General features: G+C 42.5%; 1 protein-coding gene across 4 annotated transcripts in view; it reads left to right on the top strand.

Annotated features, from left to right (window-relative positions):
- Positions 1-19,470: 19,470 nt before the first annotated feature.
- The window catches only part of ZFR (zinc finger RNA binding protein), an 83,787-nt gene continuing 78,021 nt past the window's right edge, over positions 19,471-25,236 (top strand). For all 4 annotated transcript variants that reach the window (XM_019450699.2, XM_019450703.2, XM_019450698.2 and 1 more), the window contains exons 1-2: positions 19,471-19,604; positions 19,903-20,002. In XM_019450699.2, coding sequence (XP_019306244.1) covers positions 19,568-19,604; positions 19,903-20,002 — 137 coding nt within the window. In that variant the 5' untranslated portion in view covers positions 19,471-19,567. The remainder of the gene's footprint in view (positions 19,605-19,902; positions 20,003-25,236) is intronic.

Raw genomic sequence — 25,236 nt, 5'->3', positions numbered from 1 at the left:
TAAAGTGGGGAGAGTACTAGCAACTTACATGACAGGATTAAAAAGATGACACATGTTCTCCTGTCTCTCTGCCCCTTCCCCTGCTCTCACTCTGTCTCTCTCTCTCTGAAAAATAAATAAACATTAAAAAAAAAATTTAGGGAGTATGGGCTAAATGGGTAAGGGGCATTAAGGAATCTACTCCTGAAATCATTGTTGCACTATATGCTAACTAACTTGGGTGTAAATTAAAAAAGAAAAGAAAAGAAAAAGAAAAAAAATTTAAAGACAATATGGCACATGTGCAGTGCTTAGAACAGGCTTAACACAACAGTAAGTTATTTTTTATTAAAACATATGCAAAACATGTGGTCTCTGCCACCACTGCTCTATTCCGCTGCTGAAGTAACCCGTGGCCCTGAATGTCTGCCTTTCCTATCCAGAGCTGTGTGCTGCACTCACTCAGAGAGCTTCCCTGGGAATGCTGGATTTCTGCACTTGCTAAGCTGGTTTTCCATCCCTCGCCCCCAGCTAACTGAGCACCTGCAATGGGAGAAGAGATGCATGGTATCTGGCCCTGTCACTGCTCAGCTGTGGGCCTTGAGGCCTTTTTCCAGCAGGCTGAGCTGACCCTGACCGAGAATGGAAGGGTACTGGGAATACCCAAGCCACCACGGAAGGGATCTGGAATCCATCAGGCTGCCACAGGCCTAGCATCTGCTGTGCTTGAACTTCTCAAACCCCTAAGCCACAAGCATGCCCCTTTAAGCCTCAGGGTTCTGCCTCTACCTCCCATTCCTGGGCTGGAGTAAGAGTTGTCCCCTAGACAAGTCAGGAGTGTATGTGACACCCTGCCCTCTCTGGCCCAAAAGGGCTCTCCCCTGTTTTCCTCTAAAGGCTTTATTGACTTTTCCTTTCACATTTAAATTTGCAATCCAGCTGAAATTGATCCTGCCTTTAGTTCAAACGTTCTGCCTAGAACTGAATTGAAAATGGTTGGATTTCCTTCATGAGACAATGGTGTCTGTCCAGACTATTCCCGCACTTCCTGCTTCTTCACCTTCCAGAGCTGAGTTTGTTTCCATCCAGTTCCGAGCCTGATCCTCCAGGTTTCCTGCTATGCATGTAAGCTTTCTATAACCTCTTCCAAAGTTCCCTGTGGATTTCATCAGCCAGAGTTTGTTTCTACTGCTTGTGATCAAAGATCCTTAATTTTTATACCCCCAGAGAAGTGAATGACTGAGGTCCAGCTATCTGGGGTGAAGGTGGTGGAAATGAAAACATTTGAAGATATCAAGTGAAAAAGTATGTAGATTACTATTGGTGAAATTCTAATCTATTACATTTACTTTCTTTATTCAGGGGACTAGAAATACCCATCCCTAGGACTTGCCTAGGAATTGGGCAACATAGATAACTGTGAAGTTGTTTGTGATGGAGACAGTAGGCATTGGTGAACAAAGAATGCATGCACGGGGAACTCAGGAAATTTCCAATAGGCTACTGTACATGGTCATAAGTTGTAGACTTTTTGGGATACAGCAGGTCTTTTTATGGCAGAAGCAAGGCCACCCACACTCAGCCTATCCTATGATGGCTAAGATAATCAAGGACATTGTCTGTGCGTACAGCCCATTCACTAGGAGTCCCAAGCTCTGGAGGTCCATGAAGGAGAATGTGAGAGAATGTCAGGCCTGACTGGCTAGAGAAACATGATTTCACTATGGCTGAGAATACCATAATCACATCTTTGGTATCTCCTGCAACCGACATATTCCCCAGGCTACTACCAAGCTGGGACCACCTAATCATCCCACAGAGAAGGAATGGCAGACACTATTTATAGCCTACTTGGCAGCTGTTATGAATAGAATGTTTGTGTCCCCCACACACCCAACGCCTTCCCATTCATATGTTGAAGACTTAACCCCCAATGTGATAATATTTGAAGATGAAGCCTTTGGGAAGTAATTAGGGTTAGAAGAGGTCACGAGAGTGGTGCCCTCATGATGGAATCAATGCCTTTACAAGAAGAGACTTTGGAAAAGTTGCTCTCTTTCTCTCTCTCTCTGCCCCTCTCTCCCATCACACATGCCTAGGAAAGGGAAAGCATGTGAGAGCACAGCATGCCTGTTTCCAAACAAGAAGAAAACACTTAACAGAAACTGAACCCTGCTGCACCTTGACATTGGACTTTATGGCCTCCAATTTGCTGTTGCTTAAGCCACCCAGTCTACAGTATTGTTATGGTAGCCCTCGCAGACTAATACAACAGCCATTCTCTTTCTTTCCTAACAGAACCTTATTTTGTAATGGGTGGAAACCTCTGGAAAAAGAAGCCCAGGGCATCAACAATTATTTGTGTAGGACAATCATTGTGCTACTATTCCCCGTTTTCAATAATGGGTTTAGGGGTAGGCACATCAATCAATTATGGTCAATGAGATGGGAAAGAAAATTGGCTACAGATAAAAAACCATTAAAAAAAAAAATCCTTTTTCCTCTGCCCCTTGTTTCCTCTGGCAGAGTTGGAACATCAGCCGCCATCTTGTGACCAGGAGAAAACATATATGAGGAAGAAAAGCTAATGGGCTTTCACCCTGATGATGGTGAAGCCAAGGGTGTTTAATGATACTAAGCCATTTAACCAATCCTGAGACTTTGTGTTAAGTAAGCAATAAATGTCCTTATTGTTCATACTTACTGGTCAGCTTCGTGTTATTTGAAGCTGAATGTAATCTCACTAATACTGGAGGCTACCAGACTTCTCCCCAGGCAGGCTGAATTCCAACAGCCATTTAGCCAACGGAAGACTGCATCATGTCTCTATGCCTGTGATACAGGTTTTTGGCAAAACGGTGTTCTCCTTTTGGATTATGGAGCAAGACGCCATAATCATTAAGAGGTATGAATTTGGAATAAGATGCCTGGGTTCAAATCCTGGCTTTTAAGCTTATTAACTGTGTGACCCTGGGAATGTTATTTAACCTCTCTGTGTCTTAGTTTCCTTCTCCATCAAAACCTGGGAATAATAATAGTACCTACCTCATTGGGCTGTTAAAAGAATAAAATGAGATAATGCCTGTAAAGTGCTTTGCACAGGGTTGGTGTATAGCCTGGCATATAATAATCTTTCAAATGTTAGTTATATTCCATGGCAGAAGATGAGGTAGAAGGTCTCCAGCATTCACTGCAAGAATGTCCTGCATGGATTTGTGCAACTCTTGATCATACACACTGACAAATTAATGGGGCCCTCTTTTCTGGAACATCTGGAGTCTTATTTATGAAAACAAAGTAGGCAGGTGGCACCTGGGTAACTCAATTGGTTAAGCCACCAATTCCTGGTTTCAGCTTAGGTCATGATCTCATGGCTCGTGAGTTCAAGCCCAACATCAGGCTCTGCACTGACAGTGTGCAGACTGCTTGGGATTCTGTCTGCCTCTCTCTCTCTGCCCCTCCCCCACTTGCTCTCTATCTCTCTCTCTCTAAAAAATAAATACATAAACATAAAAAGAAAACAAAGCGGGGCTCTCAGGGCAGAGGTAGGGACATAGCTTGAAATTGCAGGCATAATTTTCACTTGTTTGTCCAAGAACATTACCAATCTCCTCTGATAGACCCTCAACCTCAGGCACCAACCACAAAACAACCCAAATCTTCATTAAGATTTCAGGGAGGCTAATTTGAGACAGGTCTACAGTGCAGTGAGTGGAGAAGCTCTGAAGACCTGAGAGAGCTTATTCAAATTGCTATGCCCAACAAATTACATTGATGCACAGATGATTCTTGACCAAAGTATTGCTGTTTCCTGGGGGAATATTGGAAAACTGTGGTTATTGCAATGACACCACTAGCATATAATGGTCAGGGGCCACAGATGTTAGACACCCTGCAATACACAGGGCAGTCCTGGACCCCAGTGGATTGTCTTACCTCCTGCATGACTTTATATCAAGTTGGACGTTCATGTACGTGTAAAGCAAGTTTGTAATGATTTAAGCCTATAATCTAAGTTGGCTTTGACAAATACAAAATATTTTTGCATAGTTTTAACATGCTCTAGATTTGAAAGAGATGTCATTATTGTGTAAATAGAAGGATGGTTGTATTGTGTTCTATTTAAAACTCTAGCACAGAGTTTTTTACCATTTCAGAAAAGCACATCACCAGTGCCCGAGTAATTAGCCAATTATATTACCTGATGCCATCTGAACCTGCAACTGCTGCATTCCTAGAGATTTTCACACTGGGTGCAGGAACCTGATGTACTCACTTAATGTCTTCCAGAGTAGTCATGACCAAACATTTATACATTGAAATACACAGTCTATTAATTACACATTGTATTTTATCATACACAGTATATTCTACTTTAAAGTTTCCCCCTCTCCTTTTTTCTTTATACTTCAACTAATGCATTATAGATTTTTTAAATTATAAAATTAAAATTTTGGGGCGCCTGGGTGGCTCAGTCGGTTAGGCGTCCAACTTCAGCTCAGGTCACGATCTCGCAGTCCGTGAGTTCGAGCCCCGCGTCGGGCTCTGGGCTGATGGCTCAGAGCCTGGAGCCTGCTTCGGATTCTGTGTCTCCCTCTCTCTCTGCCCCTCCCCTGCTCATGCTCTGTCTCTCTCTGTCTCAAAAATAAATAAAACGTTAAACAAAAAAAATTAAAAAAAAATTTTATTTTAAAAGGAAAAAAATTAATTATACATGTAGTATGTACAATTTTAATTTCAGGAGATACAGAGAATGTCACAAAACCCTTGTTATGAAAAGGGGGTGTTTGGGTTTGATAAAGTGGAGAACTACTGATCTGTGGTGACTTTTTTTTAATGGAAATTTTATATTGAAGTAAACACACATACAGAAAAATGCACAAATCATGAGTGGACCACTTGATGAATTTTTATAAATTACCCAAGTATTACAGAACTTATACATCTATAAATTAAAGTTTTATAAATTACCCATCACCTCTGATGGACTCTAATATTACCAGCTCCATAGACTTTGCCCTAATATTCTCTCCTAGTCACTTCCTACCCACTATCCTGACTTAAAACACCAGGGATTAACTTTGAGTGTTTTTGGTTAAAACTTCACATAAAAAATTATAATTATGTGAGGTGATGGATGTGTTAACTAACTTTGTTGTGGTAACCGTTTCACAATATATATGTGTGTCAAATCATCACATTGTACACCTTAAACTTACATATTATGTCAATTACATCTCAATAAAACTGGGGGCGGGAGAAAATTTCATGAAAATGATATATAACCTGTACTTATTTATGTCTGGCTTTTTTTCCCCCTCAGTGTTATATTTGTGAGTGCCATCTATGCTGTTGCATGTATCATTCATTCATTCTCATTGTTGATAATATTCTATTGTATGAATGTAATAGAATTTATTTTACCCATTTGACTATCGATGAATATTTGGACAGTATCCAACTTTAAACAATGTAAGTAGTTGCTCCCGTGAATATTCTTTTTTTTAAATGTTTTTATTTATTTTTGAGAGAGTGGGGGAGGGGCAGAGAGAAAGGCAGATAGAGGATCCAAAGCCGGCTCTGCACTGACAGCAGTGAGCCCAATGTGGGGCTCGAACTCATGAACTGTGAGATCAGGACCTAAGCCAAAGTAGGACACTAAACCAACTGAGCCAGCCAGGTGCCCCCTCCTATGAATATTCTTGAACATATCTTTTAGTAAACTTGTAAATATACATTTCCGCAGGCATGCCTAGGAGCAGTATCGCTGGGCAGGGCATATGTGCTTGTTGAGCTTTAATAGATACTGCCAGTTTCCTGAGGGGTTGAAGCAGTGGCATTTCCAATAGAGTTAACACAGATCCACTTGGCCCACACTCAGGTATTTAGACATTTAAATGTATTCTTCTATCCCTACCTTACATAGAACCTTGACGGTGGGGCTTTGAGGTGTGGCTGGGAGAAACCAGAAAGGTGGGAGTGTGACTACTTAGGCTTGGAGTCCTCTCTGGGAGTCCAGGAAGCCAACTGCTGCTTCAGGTCCTTGCTGGCAAGTGCAGAAGAGTCACAGCCAAGCCTAGAGGCTATGAGACTCTGGGGCTCTCACTGTGTCTCAGCGGGAAGATAACAACTCCAAGGCCTTCCCAGCAGAGAAGGGGCCTTTCAGATGTTCCTGGCCCCCAGCATAGCTGGGCTGCAGCAGTAAGGCAGGGCTGACCGCACAGGTGGAGTGTGGAGTGGGCAGAGGAACGGGAGAGGAAGGAGCAGTGTGACAGCTACGAAGCAGACCCAAGCAAGGTACGTTGGAGTGGGGGAGCCAGAGTACAAATGACTGTACTTCCAAGATGGATGCAGATGAACTTAGAACTAGATTTTTAATTAAAAAGTCATTCATTATACAAGGAAAACTTTTTTTTTTTTCCAACCACCACAAAAAGGCAAATAGTCTCTTTTGCTTCTTAGAAATTCTGGCCTTCCAGGCCCCTTCCCCAAAGTCCCTCTAGAAGCAGCCTGTGATTATGCAAGGATAGACACAAAGGGCAGAGTGTAAGAGGCACAGTCCTGAGAGATCCAGCCTCTACTTTTCCTGGTATTTCTGACATAAGGGAGAATAAGGACACTTAATATAAGTTTATTTTGCAAAGTTGGGGTTGCTATTTTTCATTTAAATCATTAATATAATAAATCTCTAAGTTGAAATGAAACTGGCTTTGGAGTAGAAGTCAGGTGTGTCTGGATGTGCCACTGTGGCAAAGGAGTTATGATCTTGCGCAAGTCACTTACCTCTCTAGACCCATTTCCTTGTGTATACAATGGAAGAATGGATTGGGTGGTATCTTATTTTACTGACTGTAAGGTGCATGGTTTGTGGGTTGTTGTTTTTTTTTCACATTTTAATATCTCTGAATTTGGAACGCATATATAACAATTACAATCAATGTTGTATTACAATTATTATTGGCAGAGTTTTTTTTTCTTTACCGCTCTTATAATCTATAGCAGATTAGAACAGTGAAATAATTGAAGTTTACTAAAAATTTACTTCTAGCCTGGAGAGGCTTCTGGGCCCTAGGAGGGACCGGACTGTGAGACACCAGGTGCCTATGAGAACTGTTCAACATGAACTGGGTATTATCTTTTTTTTTAAAGTTTATTTATTTATTTTGAGAGGGGGAGAGGGACAGGGGAAGAGGGGAAGAGTGAGAATCTCAAGCAGGGTCTGCACTGTCAGCACAGAGCCCGATGCGGGACTCAGACTCACAATGAGACCATGATCTGAACCGAAGTCGGTTGCTTAACTGACTGAGCCACCTAGGTGCCCCAAACTGAGTTATTATCTTATCTACCAAACTTTAACATGTACACAGCAGCATTCCAAAATAGAAGTGGTACATATATATGTGCATACACACACACACACACACACACACACACATATATATGCGTGTGTATATATACACATATATATACGTATACATATACACGTATATATATATACATGTATATATATATATGTATATATATATACACGTATATGTATATATACATGTATATATATATATATATACATGTATATATATATATATATATATAACCGGGCTGGAGCAATCCAGAAGGCACAAACACACTATCACAACCAGTGTCCAGAATCCCCTGTTACCTGCTCCTATTACTTTGCACTCTCTTCCTCCAGGCATCCCTGTAGCTTCTCGGGGAATTCCCTGTGATCAGTTAATGAAAGAGGCAAATTTGGAAGAATCATTGATCAATCTGTATGCCATATTGGTTCCAGCTGGAATTGGATGATTGTCCTACTGCCCGACTCAGGGTGGCCCTGACATATAATGATAAAGGAAAATCTTCCCAGAGGTCAAGATTTAGAGTGTCCACCTTATTGTCTACTTCGTGTGTAAATAAAGATAGACTGAGCATGGACCTGTATTTATTAACGAGCACTGGCTAGTAGGTTGGCCAGCTGATCAGAGACTTCAGAAAGAACAGGCCAAGGAAATGGTGACAAGATAATCCAGGGGAGAGGTTACATGGATGGACCTTTCAGAATGGTCACTGAATGTGTAATGTCCATATCCCATGTGTGGTAGGCAGAATCATGGTCCCCATATCCATTTTCCCTTACATGGCCAAAGGAATTTACAAATACTATTATGTTAAGGATTTTGAGATGAGATTATCCTGGATTTCCCAGGTGGACCTAATATAACCGCAAGGGTCCTTGTGAGAGGAATACAGGCATGTCCAAGTCAGAGGGAGATTTGAAGATGCCCTGCTGCTGGCTTTGAACATGAGGAAGGGGTCATGAGCCAAGTAATACAGGTAACCTCTAGAAGCTGGAAAAGGCAAGGGAATGGATTCTCCTCTAGAGCCTTCTAAGGGCATGCAGCCCTATTGACACTTTCACTTTAGCCCAGTGAGATTTCTGAACTAAAGAATTGTAAGGTAAAATGTGTAGTTTCAGGTCAAGAAGTTTGTGGTAATTTGTTATAGCAGCAATAGGAAACTAATACACCATGTTAATGCCCATGAGAGGGTATTCCCAGCAGAGAAGGCACTCAATTAATCAGGTGGACCAGATGACCCATTTTTGGATGTCAGTCAGCCTCTTTCCCTAGCCACCCCAGTGCTAGCTTAAAGTATATACTTAGTTACTTAATCCTCACACCAAATTTATGACATTAGTACTGTTATTATTGTCCCCATTTTATAGATGAGGAGAGCAGGGCACAAGGAGGTTGAGTAAATCAGTCAATCATATAGTCAGTAAGTAGTGGAGCCAGGATTTGAACCTAGGTCATCTGATTCTAGTACTGTACTATCCAATATGGTAGCCACTAGCCATATATGGGTATTTAAATTAAACAAAATTAGGAGAGCCTGGGTGGCTCAGTTGGTTAAGCATTTGGCTCTTGATTTCAGCTCAGTTTATAATTTCATGGTTCATGGGTTCAAGCCCCACATCAGACTCTAATGGAGCCTACTTGGGATTATCTCTCTCTCTTTCTGCCTCTCTCTCTACACCCCCCCTTCTCTCTCTGCCTCTCCCCTGCTTGTGCACACGCACACTTCTCTCTCAGAATAAATAAATAAAATTTAAAAAAAACAAAATTAAAATTTAGTTTCTGTCACAATACACCCTTCAGCATCTCTCATTAATTTGATAACAATCTCTAAATGATCACAGCATGGCTTAGACTCTTCTCCAAGCCCCTAAATAGCTATTCTTTGTGGCTGCCTTGAGTTCTGCATGTTCTTCAGATACCTCAAAATGTGTTACTGACACAAAGAAACGCTTACAACACAGGTGTTGAGTGTTGAGACTTGGCAACAGATAACCCATGTTCACGTGTCAAGGAACCTGGAGGACTAAAACAGGTTGGAATTTTCTTGTGTGCTTAGGATTGTGCCAGGTGGTAGCTGGAGGAGGGTAGACGGAGATACCAAAAATACATCGTAAAACCATTGCCCTCAAGAGATGAAGAACACAGAACTACTCTCATTCACTCCACAAATATGTGGGATGTGTCTATCATGTTCTTGCCATTTTCCTAGGCACTGGGAATTTTAAAGTGGATAAAACATAGCTCCTGACTCAGTGAAGCTTACTACATCCTTTTCTGGGGGAAAGAAAGACATTGAACAAGAAATAACAAATCTAATGTATGTTAGGAAATGTAAAGTATGGGATGCTTCAGAATAGAATAATTGGACAGTTGACAACATAAATGCTCTAGGAGTTTATAAATGAGATATAGCCAGGTACAATAACTGGCCAGGATTTTTACTTTAGGCAACAGGAATCTTCATAAGGTTTTCAGCAGGGTAGTTACATGCTGGTCAGAGGTGTTTCAGGAAGGTGGTATGTCATAGAAATTAGGCATTCTGGAGTCAGGTTGGTGTTAGATTTAAATCCTTCTCTGCCACTTACTAGCTTTGCGAACTCAGCTTCATCATCTCTAAATGGGATAAACATAATAGTCTCTACCTCATATTTTATTAAAGAATGAATTATTGTAATGTACATAGCTGTTTTTTCTATTATTACTACTAGTTTTTCAAACTTAGGTCCTTTGATAATTATGTAGAGAATGGGGATCCTTAGAAAGACCAATTGGTAGGCTGTTGAAGTAGCCTTAGCAAGAGACAAACTAGGGCAGTGACTATGCAGAGGAAGAGAATTTGAGATATTTGGAAAGTTTTTTTAAAGTTTATACCAGCAATTCCACTCAGGAGAAATGAAAACATGTCGATGCAAAATTTTGCATTAGTCAGGGCTTTCCAGAAAAACAGAACCAATAGGATATATAGTGATATATATAAAAGGATATCTGTTATAAGAATTGACTCACACTGTTATGGAGGCCACGAAGTCCCTTGATCAGCTATCTGCAGGCTAGAGAACCCGGAAAGCTGGTGATGAAAGTCCAAGTTGAAAGGCCTGAGAATGAGAACCAATATGTTCTCTATATATTTTTGATACTAATCTTTTATCTGATATGTCATTTGTGTTAAGTCCCTGTTGGATTTGAAAGGCCCAAGAACCGGAAACTCCAAGTTGGAGGACAAGAGAAGATGAATGTCTCAGCTCAGGCAGAGAGAGCAAATTCTCCAGATCTCTGCCTTTTTTGATGTATTCTGGGCCTTGGCAGATTGGATGATGCCCACTCATACAGGTGAGGGCATCTTTACTCAGCCTACTGATTCATGTGCTAATCTCTTCCAAAGACACCCTCACAGACACACTCAGAAATAATGTTTTACCAGCTATCTAGGCATTCTTCAGCTCAGTCAACTCATCACATAAAATTAGCCACCACAAATGTTCATAGCAGCATTATTTTCTTTAATATTTTTTCATAGTTTCTGAGTTTTCTTAAAAAATGGTAAATTTTTAAAATTTACATCCAAGTTAGTTAGCTTATAGTGCAACAATGATTTCAGGAGTAGATTCCTTAATGCCCCTTACCCATTTATCCCATCCCCCCTCCCACAACCCCTCCAGCAACCCTCTGTTTGTTTTCCATATTTAAGAGTCTCTTATGTTTTGTCTCCTTTCCTGTTTTTATTTTTGCTTCCCTTCCCTTATGTTCATCTGTTTTGTCTCTTAAAGTCCTCATATAAGTGAAGTCAAATGATATTTGTCTTTCTGACTGACTAATTTCACTTAGCATAATACCCTCCAGTTCCATCCATATAGTTGCAAATGGCAAGATTTCATTCTTTCTGATTGCCGAGTAATACTCCATCGTTTATATATACCACATCTTCTGTATCCATTCATCCATCGATGGACATTTGGACTCTTTCCATACTTTGGCTATTGTAGATAGTGCTGCTATAAACATTGGGGTGCATGTGCCCCTTCGAAACAGCATACCTGTATCCCTTGGATAAATACCTAGTAGTGCAATTTCTGGGTCGTAGGGTAGTTCTGTTTTTAGTTTTTTGAGGAACCTCCATACTGTTTTCCAGAGTGGCTGCACCAGCTTGCAATCCCACCAGCAATGCAAAAGAGATCCTCTTTCTCTGCATCCTAGCCAACATCAGTTGTTGCCTGAGTTGTTAATGTTAGCCATTCTGACAGGTGTGAGGTGGTATCTCATTGTGGTTTGATTTGTATTTCCCTGATGGTGAGTGATGTTGAGCATTTTTTCATGTGTTAGTTGGCCATCTGGATGTCTTCTTTGGAGAAGTGTCTATTCATGTCTTTTGCCCATTTCTTCACTGGATTATTTGTTTTTTGGGTGTTGAGTTTGAAAAGTTCTTTATAGATTTTGGATACTAATCTTTTATCTGATATGTCATTTGCAGATACCCTCTCCCACTCCATTGGTTGCCTTTTAGTTTTGCTGTTTGTTTCCTTTGCTGTGCAGAAGCTTTTTATTTTGATGAGGTCCCAATAGTTCATTTTTGCCTTTGTTTCCCTTGCCTCCTGAGATGTGTTGAGTAAGAAGTTGCTGCGGCCAAGGTCAAAGAGATTTTTAGTACCATTATTCTTAAGAGCCAAATAGTGGAAACAACCCAAATGTCCATCAATTTATGAATGATAAACAAGATGAGATATATTCAAATGGTAGAATATTATTCAATCATAAAAAGGAATGAAGTACCAAAACATGCTACAACATAAAAGAAACTTGAAAACATTAGACTAAGTGAAAGAAGCCAGATACAAAAAGCTACATATTGTATGATTGCATTTAATTTTTTTAATGTTCATTCATTTTTTGAGAGAGAGAGAGACAGATAGACAAAGAATGAGTGGGGGAGGGGCAGAGAGCAAGGGAGACACAGAATCTGAAGCAGATTCTGGGTTCTGTGCTGACAGCTCAGACAGCGATCGACATGGGTCTCAAACCCATGAACCATGAGATTATGAACTGAGTGGAAGTTGGCCACTTAACCGACTGAGCTACCCAGGTGCCCCTGTATGATTGCATTTACATTAAATGTCTAGTGTAGACAGATCCATAAAGACAGAAAGTAGGTTAGTGGTTGCCAGGACCTCGGAGGAATAGGACATAGTGAATGACTGCTAATGGGTTCAGGACTTATTAATGCAGTCATGGAAAATGTCCTGAAATTATACAGCAGTGAGAGTTGCACAATTTTATGTATATACTAAAAACCACTGAATTGAACACTTTGAAAGCATGAGTCTTATGGTAGGTGAATTATATTTTAATTTAAAAATTTAGTTGAGGGGTGCCTGGGTGGCTCAGTCAGTTGGGCATCAGACTCTTGGTTTTGGCTCAGGTCATAATCTCAGAGTTTGTGGGATCGAGCCCCACATCAGGCTCAAGCACAGAGCCTGCTTGGGATCCTCTCTCCCTTTCTCTCTCTGTCTCTGCCCCTCTTCCCCATGCTTTCTCTCTCTCAGAATACATTAATAAATTAATTTTTAAAAATTTTTAATTAAAAAAATAGTATAACAGGGTGAAAGAGATTAGAGATTACCTATGCCAAGAGATCCTTTATTCCCAAAGACATTGCTAATATCTATTCAGTCTTTGTGGTTTGTATTGAGGGATCGTATTGAGAACTTGCTATGTGCCAAGCAATGTTCCAAGAACTTTATGTGTATTTCCTTTAATGTCCACAACAACCACCCGAACTGAAGAAACTGAGGCTCAGCGAGGTTATATAACTTGTCCTAGGTCTACACAACTAGTATGTGGTGCAGGTAGGATTTGAACCCACAAAATTTAGCCCTAGAAGAAACCACTGTATCATAAACTCTCTTACTGAGATTAAATACATCATCATTGCACTAAACCCCCTTTTGCACCAGTAGGTGTCACTGTGTTTATCAAGGATGCATTCCATCTCTGTGGATTACCCTAGTGTCTGACATCTCCTAGACCACACAGTTATTCCTCAGAGGGAAGGAAAGAGACTAGAGGGGAAGGAAGAGAAGGAGATAGGAGGGAGAGGAGGAGAGAATATGGAAGAATTTAGAGGGGAACACTTCCTGATGTGTCACTGTCATATCCACCACCTGGAGTGCATCTCTCAGTTACGGTTTTCTTGATTAAAATCAGAGCTTTCTCGGGGTGCCTGAGTGACTCAGTCAGTTGACTTCAGCTCAGGTCATGATTTCGCGGTTCGTGAGTTCGAGCCCCATGTCCGGCTCTGTGCTGACAGCTCAGAGCCTGAAGCCTGCTTTGGATTCTGTGTCTCCTTCTCTCTCTGCCTCTCTCTCTGTCTCTCTCTCTCTCTCTGTCTCTCACTGTCTCTCTGAAAAACAAACATTAAAACAATTTTTTGTTTTTTTTAAATCAGAGCTTTCCCTTTGAATCAACACTGTCCTACCCCACTTGGCCCTTAAGAGCCAGTCTGATAGTTGGGTCAGCTCCCCAGACTGACTCTGTTGCTCTCCACATTCTCTCCTGTCCCACCACCACCTGTCTGTGTTGGGAAGGTCCCAGAATGCCTGGAGCCTCAGCCTGTTCGAGTCACGCCCAGAGCTAGAGCTTCATTTCCCATTCTTTCTTTATTAACCCCAAATGCAATGACTGTAGTTATCTTGAGAAAGCATCACAGGTTCCAAGTGAGCTTCCTGGCCTTCTTGCTCCTTCTCTGGGTTCTCAAGGAAACAACGATGCAACAGCAAGTTTGTCCCTTGCCTCTCCGTGCATTCCTCCCTATGACCCTCTATGCCCCTTTCCCTATCCAGGTCCCGCCCATTCTATGCCCTTGTGGACTCCATCTTCCCCCTTCCACTACAAAAAGAATGACCTCATCCTTTGGCTTTATCTCTGATTGTGATAAAACTGGGTGGGTGGTGGCTAGTGGCACCTGGGTGGCTCAGTCGGTTAAGCATTGGACTTGTGATTTCAGCTCAGGTCATGATCTCAAGGTTTGTGAGTTTGTGCCCCACTGACAGAATCCTGCTTGGGATTCTCTCTCTCTCCCTCTCACAAAATAAATAAACTTAAAAAAAAAAAAAAAAAAAAGAATGGGTGGTAGTTAGAAGGACCAGCCAATACTCATAGCACTTGCAAAGAACCCAGCATTGATCTAGGACCTTTACCTCTGGGAAGTTGTTAAAGCCCTGCCAACAAAACCCTGCTGTAGACACTACTTTTATAACCTCTTTTTACTTAGGAGAAAAATGAAGCACAGAGAGATTGTGGTTGAAGTCACACAACAGTTAGTGACAGCTGAGATTTGAAGCCATTTGGTTCCAGCTTCATACCAAGCCCTCATTCACCATGCCATACTCTCTTGGTTTATAGAGTAGCTCATATGTCATCCTCTCTGGCTGACACATTTGTATTTTAATGTTTATTTTTGAGAGAGAGTGAGAGTGAGAGAGAGAGAGAGAGAGAGAGACTGGGTATGATGAGGGGAGGGAGATATAGAATCCGAAGCCAGCTCCAGGCTCTGAGCTGTCAGCACAGAGCCTGATGCAAGGTTGGAACTCACAAACTGTGAGATCATGACCTGAGCCGAAGTCAGACGCTTAACTGACTGAGCCACCCAGATGTCCCTAACACATTTGTATTTTAACAAGACCTTTCAGGAAACCGGGCCTGACTCAAAGGTGTGACTAAAGGTGACTACAGATATTTGGGGTGAGATTAGGGGCAGGCCTTTTCAGGCTAGCTCCACCTTGTGGTTAATCGGTATGCCAATTAATGTTTCCTCATTTGCCCTCAGATGTTAATTGAGGTTCTTAATGATGACCCCGAGGCATTACAGTTTCCTGAAACTGTCTTCTGAATCATCAAAGATTAAGCTGTTCACTGCCTGGTTCATTTATTAAATAAGGACTTACTGAGTGCCCATCACCAGGCACCCAATATTGGCGCCCTGCCTTCATCAAGCTGTAGTTTGATGGGAGACATAATGTCAGTCAAACAATCACGCAGTAAGTGTAAGATTGCAGCTGTCACAAAGGCACCTTAAGGAGAGATGCCTGGTGCTCTGAGAGCATGATAAGAGTCTGATGGGGGGGAGGGGGCAGGGAAGGCTGAGGAGGGATTGACTGAGTGGAGATTTTGAAGCATGAGGATTAACTAGGTAAGGAGAGGAAGGAAGAACATTCTAGTCAGATAGAACATGCAAAGCCCTGTGGTAATAGCATGGTAGATGGGAGGCCAAGGTAGCTGGAATGAAGAGAAGGAGGAAGAAGCTGAAATTGGCTGGTAGGCCTGACTGCACAGGGTAAGCCAAGTGAAAGTTTTGCTTTGTCCTAAGAGTGAGGGGAAGCGCAGAAGTGTTTGATCAGATTTGCATTTTGAACACGTCACTGGAGTGAAAGTGTGGAGAATGACTGGTAAGTGTAATTTTTTGTATTCCAATGCCAAGCATTTCTGGACATGAAGCATGACAGATGTTATAAGTGACTTCCTCCTGTCAAGTCTCCCACCTGGCCCAGAGGACTGCATATTGCTCTGTTGGCTGGACTGGGTACACTCTGGGACATAAACCCTCTAAGGCAGAGCCACCTACTTTTTGGTTTTAGGTGAGTGACTTGGGCAGTGCATTCACTTTTTGGAAGGAAGATTTTAAAAAGATTCACAATCATCCAGCCTACTTCTTTTTACATAAATACCCTGTGCTTGGAGTTGTTCTATAGAAATGCTACCTTATTTAACCCCCACCACAGTCCTGGGAGACATTAGTATTATTCCTGTCACAGAGGTTCAGAAAGGTTCAATAATGTGTTCAGGTCATTCCACTACTTAAAGCCCAGGAAAAGGACCCATTGCTTCTTTTTTTTTTTTTTTTTTTTTTTACTGTTTATTCAGTTTGGAGAGAGAGAGACAGAGCGTGAGCAGGGTAGGGGCAGAGAGAGAGGGAGACACAGAATCTGCAGCAGGCTCCAGGCTCTGAGCTGTCAGCACAGAGCCTGATGTGGTGCTCAAACTCACAAACCATGAGATCATGACCTGAGCTGAAGTCGGATGCTTAACCAACTGAGCCACCCAGGTGCCCCAGGACCCATTGCTTCTTGATTCCAAGTCCATCCCAAACATCCCAAAACCCCTTCCTTTTTTATTTTTTTTAAAGGCTTATTTATTTATTATGAAAGTCAGGGCGGGGCGGGGGGGGGGAGCAGGAGCAGGGGAGGGGCAGAAAGAGAAAGAGAATTCTAAGCAGGTTTTGCGCTGTTAGCAAAGACCCCAATGTGAGGCCTGAACTCACAAATCCTGAGATGACCTGAGCCAAAGTCGGATGCTTAACCAACTGAGCTGCCCAGGCGCCTCCCCCAAAATTCCTTCCTTAAATAAATCCATGCTAGTTGGTGGAGCCCTTCCTACAGATTCCCTCTTTAAGGAGTACACTGTGGTAAATAATTTTCACTACTGCCACACCTACTCTGAACTCTAGGAACAGTTACCAAAGACAAGAGGCACGCCTTCCTCTTTCTAGTTACTTGCTTGCTCATTGGGGTGTGCCAGCAGCCCTCTTCCATCCCCTAAAGGCCTGCCAAGCATAAAATTGGCCTAAAAATAATCTTAGGTGATTAACACCTGTCTTTTCTCCTCCAGTTTTATTCAAGTAGCCTAGGAACTAATAGTGCAAGTTTATCAAAGCAGTGATAGTGCCTTAAAAGCTTTATTGCTCCATGAAGTTCAAGACAAATTACGTTGAAAATGCAGTTCTAATACCCTATGTGTAGGAGATATTTTTTTCCTAGCAACACACTTGGACTGCAAAGAACTTCTGCCTAGGGAAACACCAGTATTGTCAAAAACAATGACATTGGGGCGCCTGGGTGGCTCAGTCAGTTAAGCGGCCGACTTTGGCTCAGGTCATGATCTCTCGGTCTGTGAGTTCAAGCCCCACGTCGGGCTCTGTGCTGACAGCTCAGAGCCTGGAGCCTGTTTCAGATTCTGTGTCTCCCTCTCTCTGACCCTCCCCCGTTCATGCTCAGTCTCTCTCTGACTCAAAAATAAATAAACGTTAAAAAAAATTAAAAAAAAAAAACAATGACATTGATTTTTTACCCCCAATGTTCTACATTTTCTCTTTTTTGAAATGAGTAATAGGATAAATCAGACAGGTTCTTAGAACTTGCACCTTTGTAGGTGGTGTGGGGGAGCCAGGTTGGCACAAATAGGAACTGAGGTATTGTTTCTGCTCTGGCATAGGAAGGTGGGATAAAGCCCTAAACTTCATGATGAGTTCTGATTCACCCTTTGCATTTCTCTTTTCAAAAAATTATTGTTTATTATTATTATTATTATTATTATTATTATTATTATTTGAGAGAGACAGAGAGAGAGACAGAAAGCACAAGCAAGTAAGGGGCAGAGGGAGAGGGAGAAAGAAAATCCCAAGCAGGCTTCACGCCCACTGTGGAGCTGGATTTGGGGCTTGATCCCCTTATTGTGACCTGAGCTGAAATCGAGTCGACACTCAACTGACTGAGCCACCCAGGCACCCCTGCATTTCTTTTTAGTGCTCATATTAAACACTGAGGAGGGGCACCTGCCTGGCTCAGATGGAGGAGCATGTGACTTTTGATCTCTAGGTTGTGAGATTGAGCCCCTCATTGGGCTGTAGAGATGACTTAAATAAACTTTTAAAAATGGGAGGCACTTGGGTGGCTCGGTTGGTTGAGCGAATGACTTCGGCTCAGGTCATGATCCCAGTTTGTGAGTTTGAGCCCCGTATCGGGCCTTGTGCTGACAGCTCAGAGCCTGGAGCCTGCTTCACATTCTGTGTCTCCCCCTCTCTCTGCCCCTTCCTTGCTCGTCCTCAGTGTCTCTCTGTCTCTCAATAATAAATAAATGTTAAAAAAATTTTTTTTAACTTTAAAAAATCGTTATTTTTTTAATAAATGATTTTAATAAATAATAAACATTGAAGAGAGGCCAGTAGCAAAGGGTCTGGGGCACGGGCATGGAGAAGATGAGCAAGAGGTGAAATGGAGCACTTATGCATTAATGGGAGGCAAGAAGGAGGGACTGTAAGAGGAAAGAGAATGGTTGGAAATGAACTGGGAAAGCAAAGAGAAAACAGTGAGAAAGCAGAGGAAGAAAGAGATGCTTGCACGGGAGACAGTATTCTGTCCTTACCATGAAAGACCTGGCATCCCTACCAAGGACCTTTCAGAAGATCCTGTATCCTTATCACTCAACTCCAGTCGGACTAACTTCCTTGCTGCTCTTGCGCACTTGGCTTTAGGACCCTCCATTTGCTGTCCTTCAGGTATTTACCGGGCTCTTCCCTCATTTCCTTCAAGGCTCTACCCAAGTGGTCGCTCTATCCACACCCTACATAAAATAACACCTCCCTCCTTTTTATCCGACTTTATTCTTAAAGCCGCAATCACCATCCACCACACGATTTGCGATTGTCTGACACTCTCCACCTCCCTCCCCAGAAGGTAAATTCTATGTGCGAAAGGGTCTTCACTTTCCTCACTGATACATCTCCAGGACCTAGCCTGACACTTTGAGGTGGGGGCGGGGCTCAACATAAGTTGAAGGACTCAAGAAGTGGGTGTAGATGGGCGGAGACGGTGTTCCGAAGGGGTGTTTGGGGGTGTGCTTACAGCTCAACACAACAGCAATTTTTCTCTCCTCCCCAGGCATTGCCTCCCCTAGGAAGCTAGGAATCAGAAGCAGGAATGAGAGAATTAAGGAAGCATCCAAATTAGTCCAGCTCAAATTCTAATTAAAAGTGCAAAAGCGAGAAGGACTGAAAGGTAAAGAATACTGCATACACGCAAAAGTGAGAGTGAAAAGAGAAGACTAACAGGCGTCACTCTTTCCAATCTCTCCCTGATTCCACCCCCCCCCCCCCCCACGTTGGGGCGAGGCGCTGCTCGCACGCTCCTCTATCGCCCCTGTTGCGTTTCGCAGTCACCATCACTTTGGCGGAGACCAGGCCCGCCTTCGCCCGTCAGCTTCCCCCGCCCGCCTCGGCCAAGGCCCTGGCACGCGCCGGCCAGAGCCGCTAAGGCGACCGGGACTACACCTCCCAGGGTGCCGAGCGCGGGGGCGCCTGCGCAGTGCGGCGGGAGGCGGCGGTCTGTTCTCCGCTGAGGAGGAGCGGGGCAGAGGAGGGAGGCAGTGGGTGAGAGTTCAGAGTTCAGCAGCAGCAGCCCGAGCCCATGATTCCCATATGCCCTGTAGTTTCTTTCACCTATGGTGAGTATAATGTGCCCCGCCGAGGTCCCTGCCCGGCCCCTTCCCCGGCCCGGGGCCGCGGGGAGGCGCGGGGGTTGGGGCTGGCTCCAGGGAGGAGGCGGCGGCCGCCACCGGGGCGTGCGAGTGAGTGAGGGAGTGCGAGGCGGGAGGGGGAGGCGGCGCGGCCGCGGCCCTGGCCCCGGCCCGGCGAGGGCGGCTTCTCACAGCGCCTCTCTCTCTCCCTTTCCCTCCCTCGGCGTCTCTGCCCCTCTGCGCCTCTCCTCCCGCCATGGGACCCGACTCTCCGTGCCCGCCGCAGTGCCCAGCCGGCTGGGGGAAGATGCCAAAATGGCGACCGGCAACTACTTTGGATTCACCCACAGCGGGGCGGCGGCGGCGGCGGCTGCGGCCCAGTATAGGTAACGGCTCCCCGCCCTCTCCCTTCTTTCCCCCTGCTCGCTCTTCCGCCCACATCCCGCCGACACAACGCCCCCGCGCCGGCCCCCGCCCGGCGCCCCCGAGTCCCGGCCCGAGACGGGCCCGGCCCGGCGGCCTCTCCCGCCCCGCTGGCCCGCGACGGGGAGGGCCCCCCCCCGGTGGGGGCGGGAGCGAGAGACCGCCGAGGTGTTGGGACGTGGAGGGCCGCCGGGGCTTTCGGCGGCCCCGCAGCTAAAATGGCCTCCCGCGGCCTCGGAGCCCAGCCGCCACCCCCGCCCGGCCGGCTGAGGGAGGGAAGCGAGGCCGGGGCTCGGATCTCCCCCCCAGTCTCCGCCCCGCCTGTCCAGTTCCCCCCTCTGAACCCCCTCCCACTTGGGGAATGGAGCGGGTGGGCGCAGGGGAGCGCCGAGTCGCACTGCCCACCGGCCTGTTCCGCGACGCCTCCCGTGCGCCAGTCTTCGCCCAGTGCCGAGGCCCCTTGAGCCAGATAACGTGTCGTTTTCTCGGGTACCTTCTCCTTCGGCTCCTCCTGTCCCTCCTCTCGAAACCTGCAAACAAACCGCGGGTGTCAACTACATTGGGTTCCTTTAGTTTTTCCTCTAGGGAGAGATGTAAACATACCAACCACCTGTGAATTTGTAGTTGGTAGACTGGTAAAGATGTGCGAAGTTTCTAGTACTGATAAATGAATCCATGGCCTTATTCTAGCTATTGAGTTTAGGCCGGGGGGTGGGAGGTGGTAATAATTCCCCTTGGCGGGTCTTTTTCCTCGAGTATGGGGGCGGGTTGGGGGGGGGGGGGAGTTCGAGTGAGATTGTACTGACATTGTGATGCATCCAATGAAATCTGTACCTTAAGGGAAGCTCTAATTTCTGAAGTGTCAGTAGTTCATTATACATCTTATCAAAAGAGAAAAACGCGCTAGATTTTTTTTTTTTTTTTTTTTTTTGTGGTCGTTGTTGCTTTTGAGTCAGTCTGAGACATTGTGTTCAGATTCAGGCCATAAACCTACAGGGCTCCTAAGCGACCAGCTTTTTATAGAAAGAGATATATTAGATATGTGTGTTAACTATTTGGTTAAACCCAGGGAATTTTTTTATCTCCTTAACTTCAGGTGATAGGTTGTGTAATGCAAAGGGCATCACTGGGAATCAGAAGACCTGGCTTCCATGTCTTTTTTCCTCTTGATTTTAGTCGTTGGGGGCATCACTTGTTTGGGCTTTCATTTTCCTCATCTGTAAAATGAGATGTTCGGCTGTCTTCTTGAGTAAAAGCCTGTAACTCTGAAAAGGTTGCTATATTTCATGGAATTGTAAGATACCGCTTATGTATGCTTTATTTTATATATCACCAGAGAAAGTTGTTGCCAATTAAAGTATACAGTGCTTAAGACCCCATTGGTTTTAAGAGATGTTAAAATGTGTAAATGTACATTTTATTTTAAAAATTGGTATTAAATTTTTATAATTGTTGAATTCCTTTTTTTTTTTTTTTTTTAATGTTTGTTTATATTTGAGAGAGTATGCCGGAGGTGGGTAGGGGCAGAGGGAGATGGAGACAGAATCCAAAGCAGGCTGCAGGCTCAGAGCTGTCAGCGCAGAGCCGGAATCCCGGCACTTGAACTCACAAGCCCTGAGATAATGACTTGAACCAAAGTCGGACACTTAACCGACTGAGCCACTCAGGTGCCCCTGTAATCGTTGAATTTCTTAAACGCATGTGGCAATTTTTACAAATCTGTTTTATCTTGAGACATTCCAGAAAATATTGGGGGCAAGATCTTGGGGCTTTTCAAACACTAACAAATTCTTTGCTACTAACAAAGCATCAGTTACTTTGATCAAAATCTTTTAGAGCTAATAATTTTCATGGAGAGAGGGGGAAAAAAACCATTTCTTTTCCTGGAAAACAAGCTAGCTAATCAGCATCTGTGCCATAAATCCTGTGCTACCAAGTACTATGTGTTCTAGACAAAGCTGTACTTAACCATTAGAAATTTTACTTGTTTCACCCAGTATTTTTGTTGTTACTATGGGCAGAGTGATAGATTTTGGGATTATTTGCTGAAAATAGAATGGGTTCTTTGGCAGTTTTGAAATCATTGTTTTCTAGTCCAGACCTACAGATAGAAATGGGGGAGGAGGGGCGCCTAGGTGGCTCAGTCTGTGAAGCATCCCACTTTGGCTCAAGTAATGATCTCACAGTTCATGGGTTCAAGCCCCGCATTGGTCTCTGCTGACAGCTCAGAGCCTGGAACCTGCTTCAGATTCTGGGTCTCCCCCTCTCTCTCTGCCCTTCCCCCACTCACACCCTGTCTCTGTCTCCCAAAAATAAATAAAATGTTTAAAAAAAAATGGGAGAGGAAATGCTAACTTAAAGATGCTTAACCTTTTTTTTTTTTTTTTTTTTAAGTTCATTTATATTTTGAGAGGTGGGGGAAAGGAGGGGCAGGGAGAGAGGGGAGAGAGAATCCCAAGCAGGCTCTGCATTGTTAGCACAGAGTTCCGATGTAGGGCTCTATCCCACCATCTATGAGATCATGACTTGAGCCGAAATCAAGGGTTGGATGCCTAACCCTACTGAGCCACCCAGGCGCCCCACTTAATCATTTTTTTTTATAAAATAGTTGTATGTATGTGTTTTATCCCAGTATAGAAAAGTAGTACAGAATTTCTGTACCTAATTTTTCTATTGGCTTTGAATCTCAAGTTTCAGTAAACTGTAACAACCATCCAAATTACTAAATTTTATCTATATGTCTAATAAGGAAATACTAGTCTTTTAACTATACTTATTTATGCATATGCCAGCAAAACTAATTGTTAATATGTTCTGTCCTTGTATATAGATATAGTACATGGCAAATTGGTTGCTTTTATGGAAAGAAATCAGGCCCAATAATGCTAATCCTGCAGCTCAAGGAAGATAAATAGCATTAATAATAAAAGCATATACAAAAAATGCAGTGCTGATGCTTATTTTTCTTCCTGTCTAGAAATCACTATAATGTAACTTGTAGACATGGAAGACCAAGGGCTTACTTTGCAAGTTTTTGTTGTTAGTTTTTGTTTTTTATTTTAATTTAAAGGATGCAAACTTGGAAATTTTAAGCATTTACTTGTGGATAATGTGTTGAGTCAAATACAAATAACTCATTGAATACAAGTAAAAAAGTAACCTAAGTCTACATTTCATTCTAGTTCTTAGTTTTCTTGGTTATAGCTGTCTGTGTAAGGCTGTAAATTCTACTTCTCACTGCTAACTTCTAAATAAACTAAGTTTTTTATTTGTATAATGCATATTAAATATTTTCATGATAAGCACTCAGTCCTTGTGCTACATGTTCCATCAGCTACTGTTTTTCTTTTTGTATTTTTTTAAGGCAAGTAAATAAACCTATGCCTATTAGCCACTGTTGCAGATAAAATCTTTTCATTTTTTTGGCCTTTTTTCCTCCTTAGAAATGAAGAAATCAAAATACTTTTAAGTATTAATTTATATGTTTATATGTATGTGTTTCTGGTAGTATTAATTTGTGGGGCACAGGATGAAGCAGATAAGAAGTATGGTGAAAAAATAGGATGGCTTCATGGCAGAAAGGGGGGGACTTGGTTGGGTAGGTAACCTACTTTAGTAGAGCTAACCTTTTTTGTTTGAGAAGAAAGACTTTCAGATAAATTTAATTTTGCAATCTTGGAAAAAAGTATTTCAACAGTTATGAAGACTTAGTGTAGCAAAGAATGTGGGGCAAGATAGTTCTCAATAGAAAAAAAAGTTTTCTGATAGTTACATAGGCTCAAAATCAATTTTTTAATTCATTCATTGGCAGTGATAGAGAAGTTCTCATAGTTTTTACTTTTTGAAAGGGGTTGTGGCATATACAGATACATGTATATGTAATAAACATGTAAAATAATATATATTATGTGTATTATATATATAATAAAATAGTAATATAATCCCATTATATTTTACTATTAATAGGACATAAACATTTCTTTGAGAGTTTTAAATAGCCAATTTCCCTTATTTATTTATAATTTTTTTTTATTTTAATGTTTATTTTTGAGAGAGAGAGAGCAAGCATGAACAGGGGAGGGGCAGAGAGTGGGAGACCTAGAATCTGAAGCAGGCTTCAGGCTCTGAGCTGTCAGCACAGAGCCCTGCAGGGGGCTGGAGCTCACAAACCTGAGCCAAAATCAGAGCTTGACTGACTGAGCCACTTAGGCGCCCCTCCCTTTATTATTTAGACAAGCCTTGGACATACAAGTTCCTTGTCCTCTTTCTATCTAATCAAGCTATTTGTTACCTGGATAACCTAAATCTTTAGCTTTTGCTTAAACTAATTTTCTTTGTCCTATATATAATTCATAATGTATCATTGAATAATTTAAAGTTAGCTATTTGAAAAAATCATTTGGTAACTTTCTTTTTTACCCTTTTTATATCTAGTATTTATTGAATTTAAAGGCTTTTGGGTAGAGATTGTATAAAAATATAAAATAATTACTTTACCCCCATATTCTTAGAATCTTAGCAAATGTCATTTAAGGATAAATGTTTAAGTGGATTTTGACTATCATCTGGACATTAGTTTAAATTCAGCATCTGCTAATTCAAAAGAAGGCATCTCATCAGTGATTCTTAAGATCTGTTTAGTATATCTGTTCCTAAAGGTTAATCTCCTCACATCACTAAGATAACTTGGGTAGGTTGATAGCTGGTGAATTTTTTTTTTTTCTTTCCTTTTTAGTTTATTTTGAATATAGTGTTAAGAATACTCTCTTGAGGAAAGAATGAGAGTAACATTAGTAGGGTAAAAAAGGAGTAATCCCTAACCGAGAAGGTGAAAAACCAGGTGAACAGGTTTTTGAAACCAATCATGGTGATGGAAATTTACTGGCTCTATAAAAAAAATTCTGCAACTGCTAATTATATCAGCTCTTTCATTGTTGAATCAGAGATCTTAGGATTCATAATGCTTGAATGAGTTTGAAATAATGAAAATTTTCTTTCCAAAAGGATTACTACTGTTACATTGATGATATTTCTTGCCTATGTTATTAGTAGCCTTAAGGGTAGTGTGAGCCAGAATATTCCTGTAGAGAATGTTTAAGGTGTATGCTTGACTGTGCTTTTGTAAACTGCTTTACAGTATACTCTAATGGGAAGAGCATGAATTTGGAGCTTGTGAGACTTCAGATTTGAATCTCAG

This window comes from Panthera pardus, unplaced genomic scaffold (assembly GCF_024362965.1).
Source record: "Panthera pardus isolate Hobbes unplaced genomic scaffold, ASM2436296v1 HiC_scaffold_2, whole genome shotgun sequence".
NCBI lineage: Eukaryota > Metazoa > Chordata > Mammalia > Carnivora > Felidae > Panthera > Panthera pardus.
The sequence above is the reverse complement of the archived record's forward strand: the minus strand, read 5'-3'. Positions and strand labels throughout refer to the sequence as shown.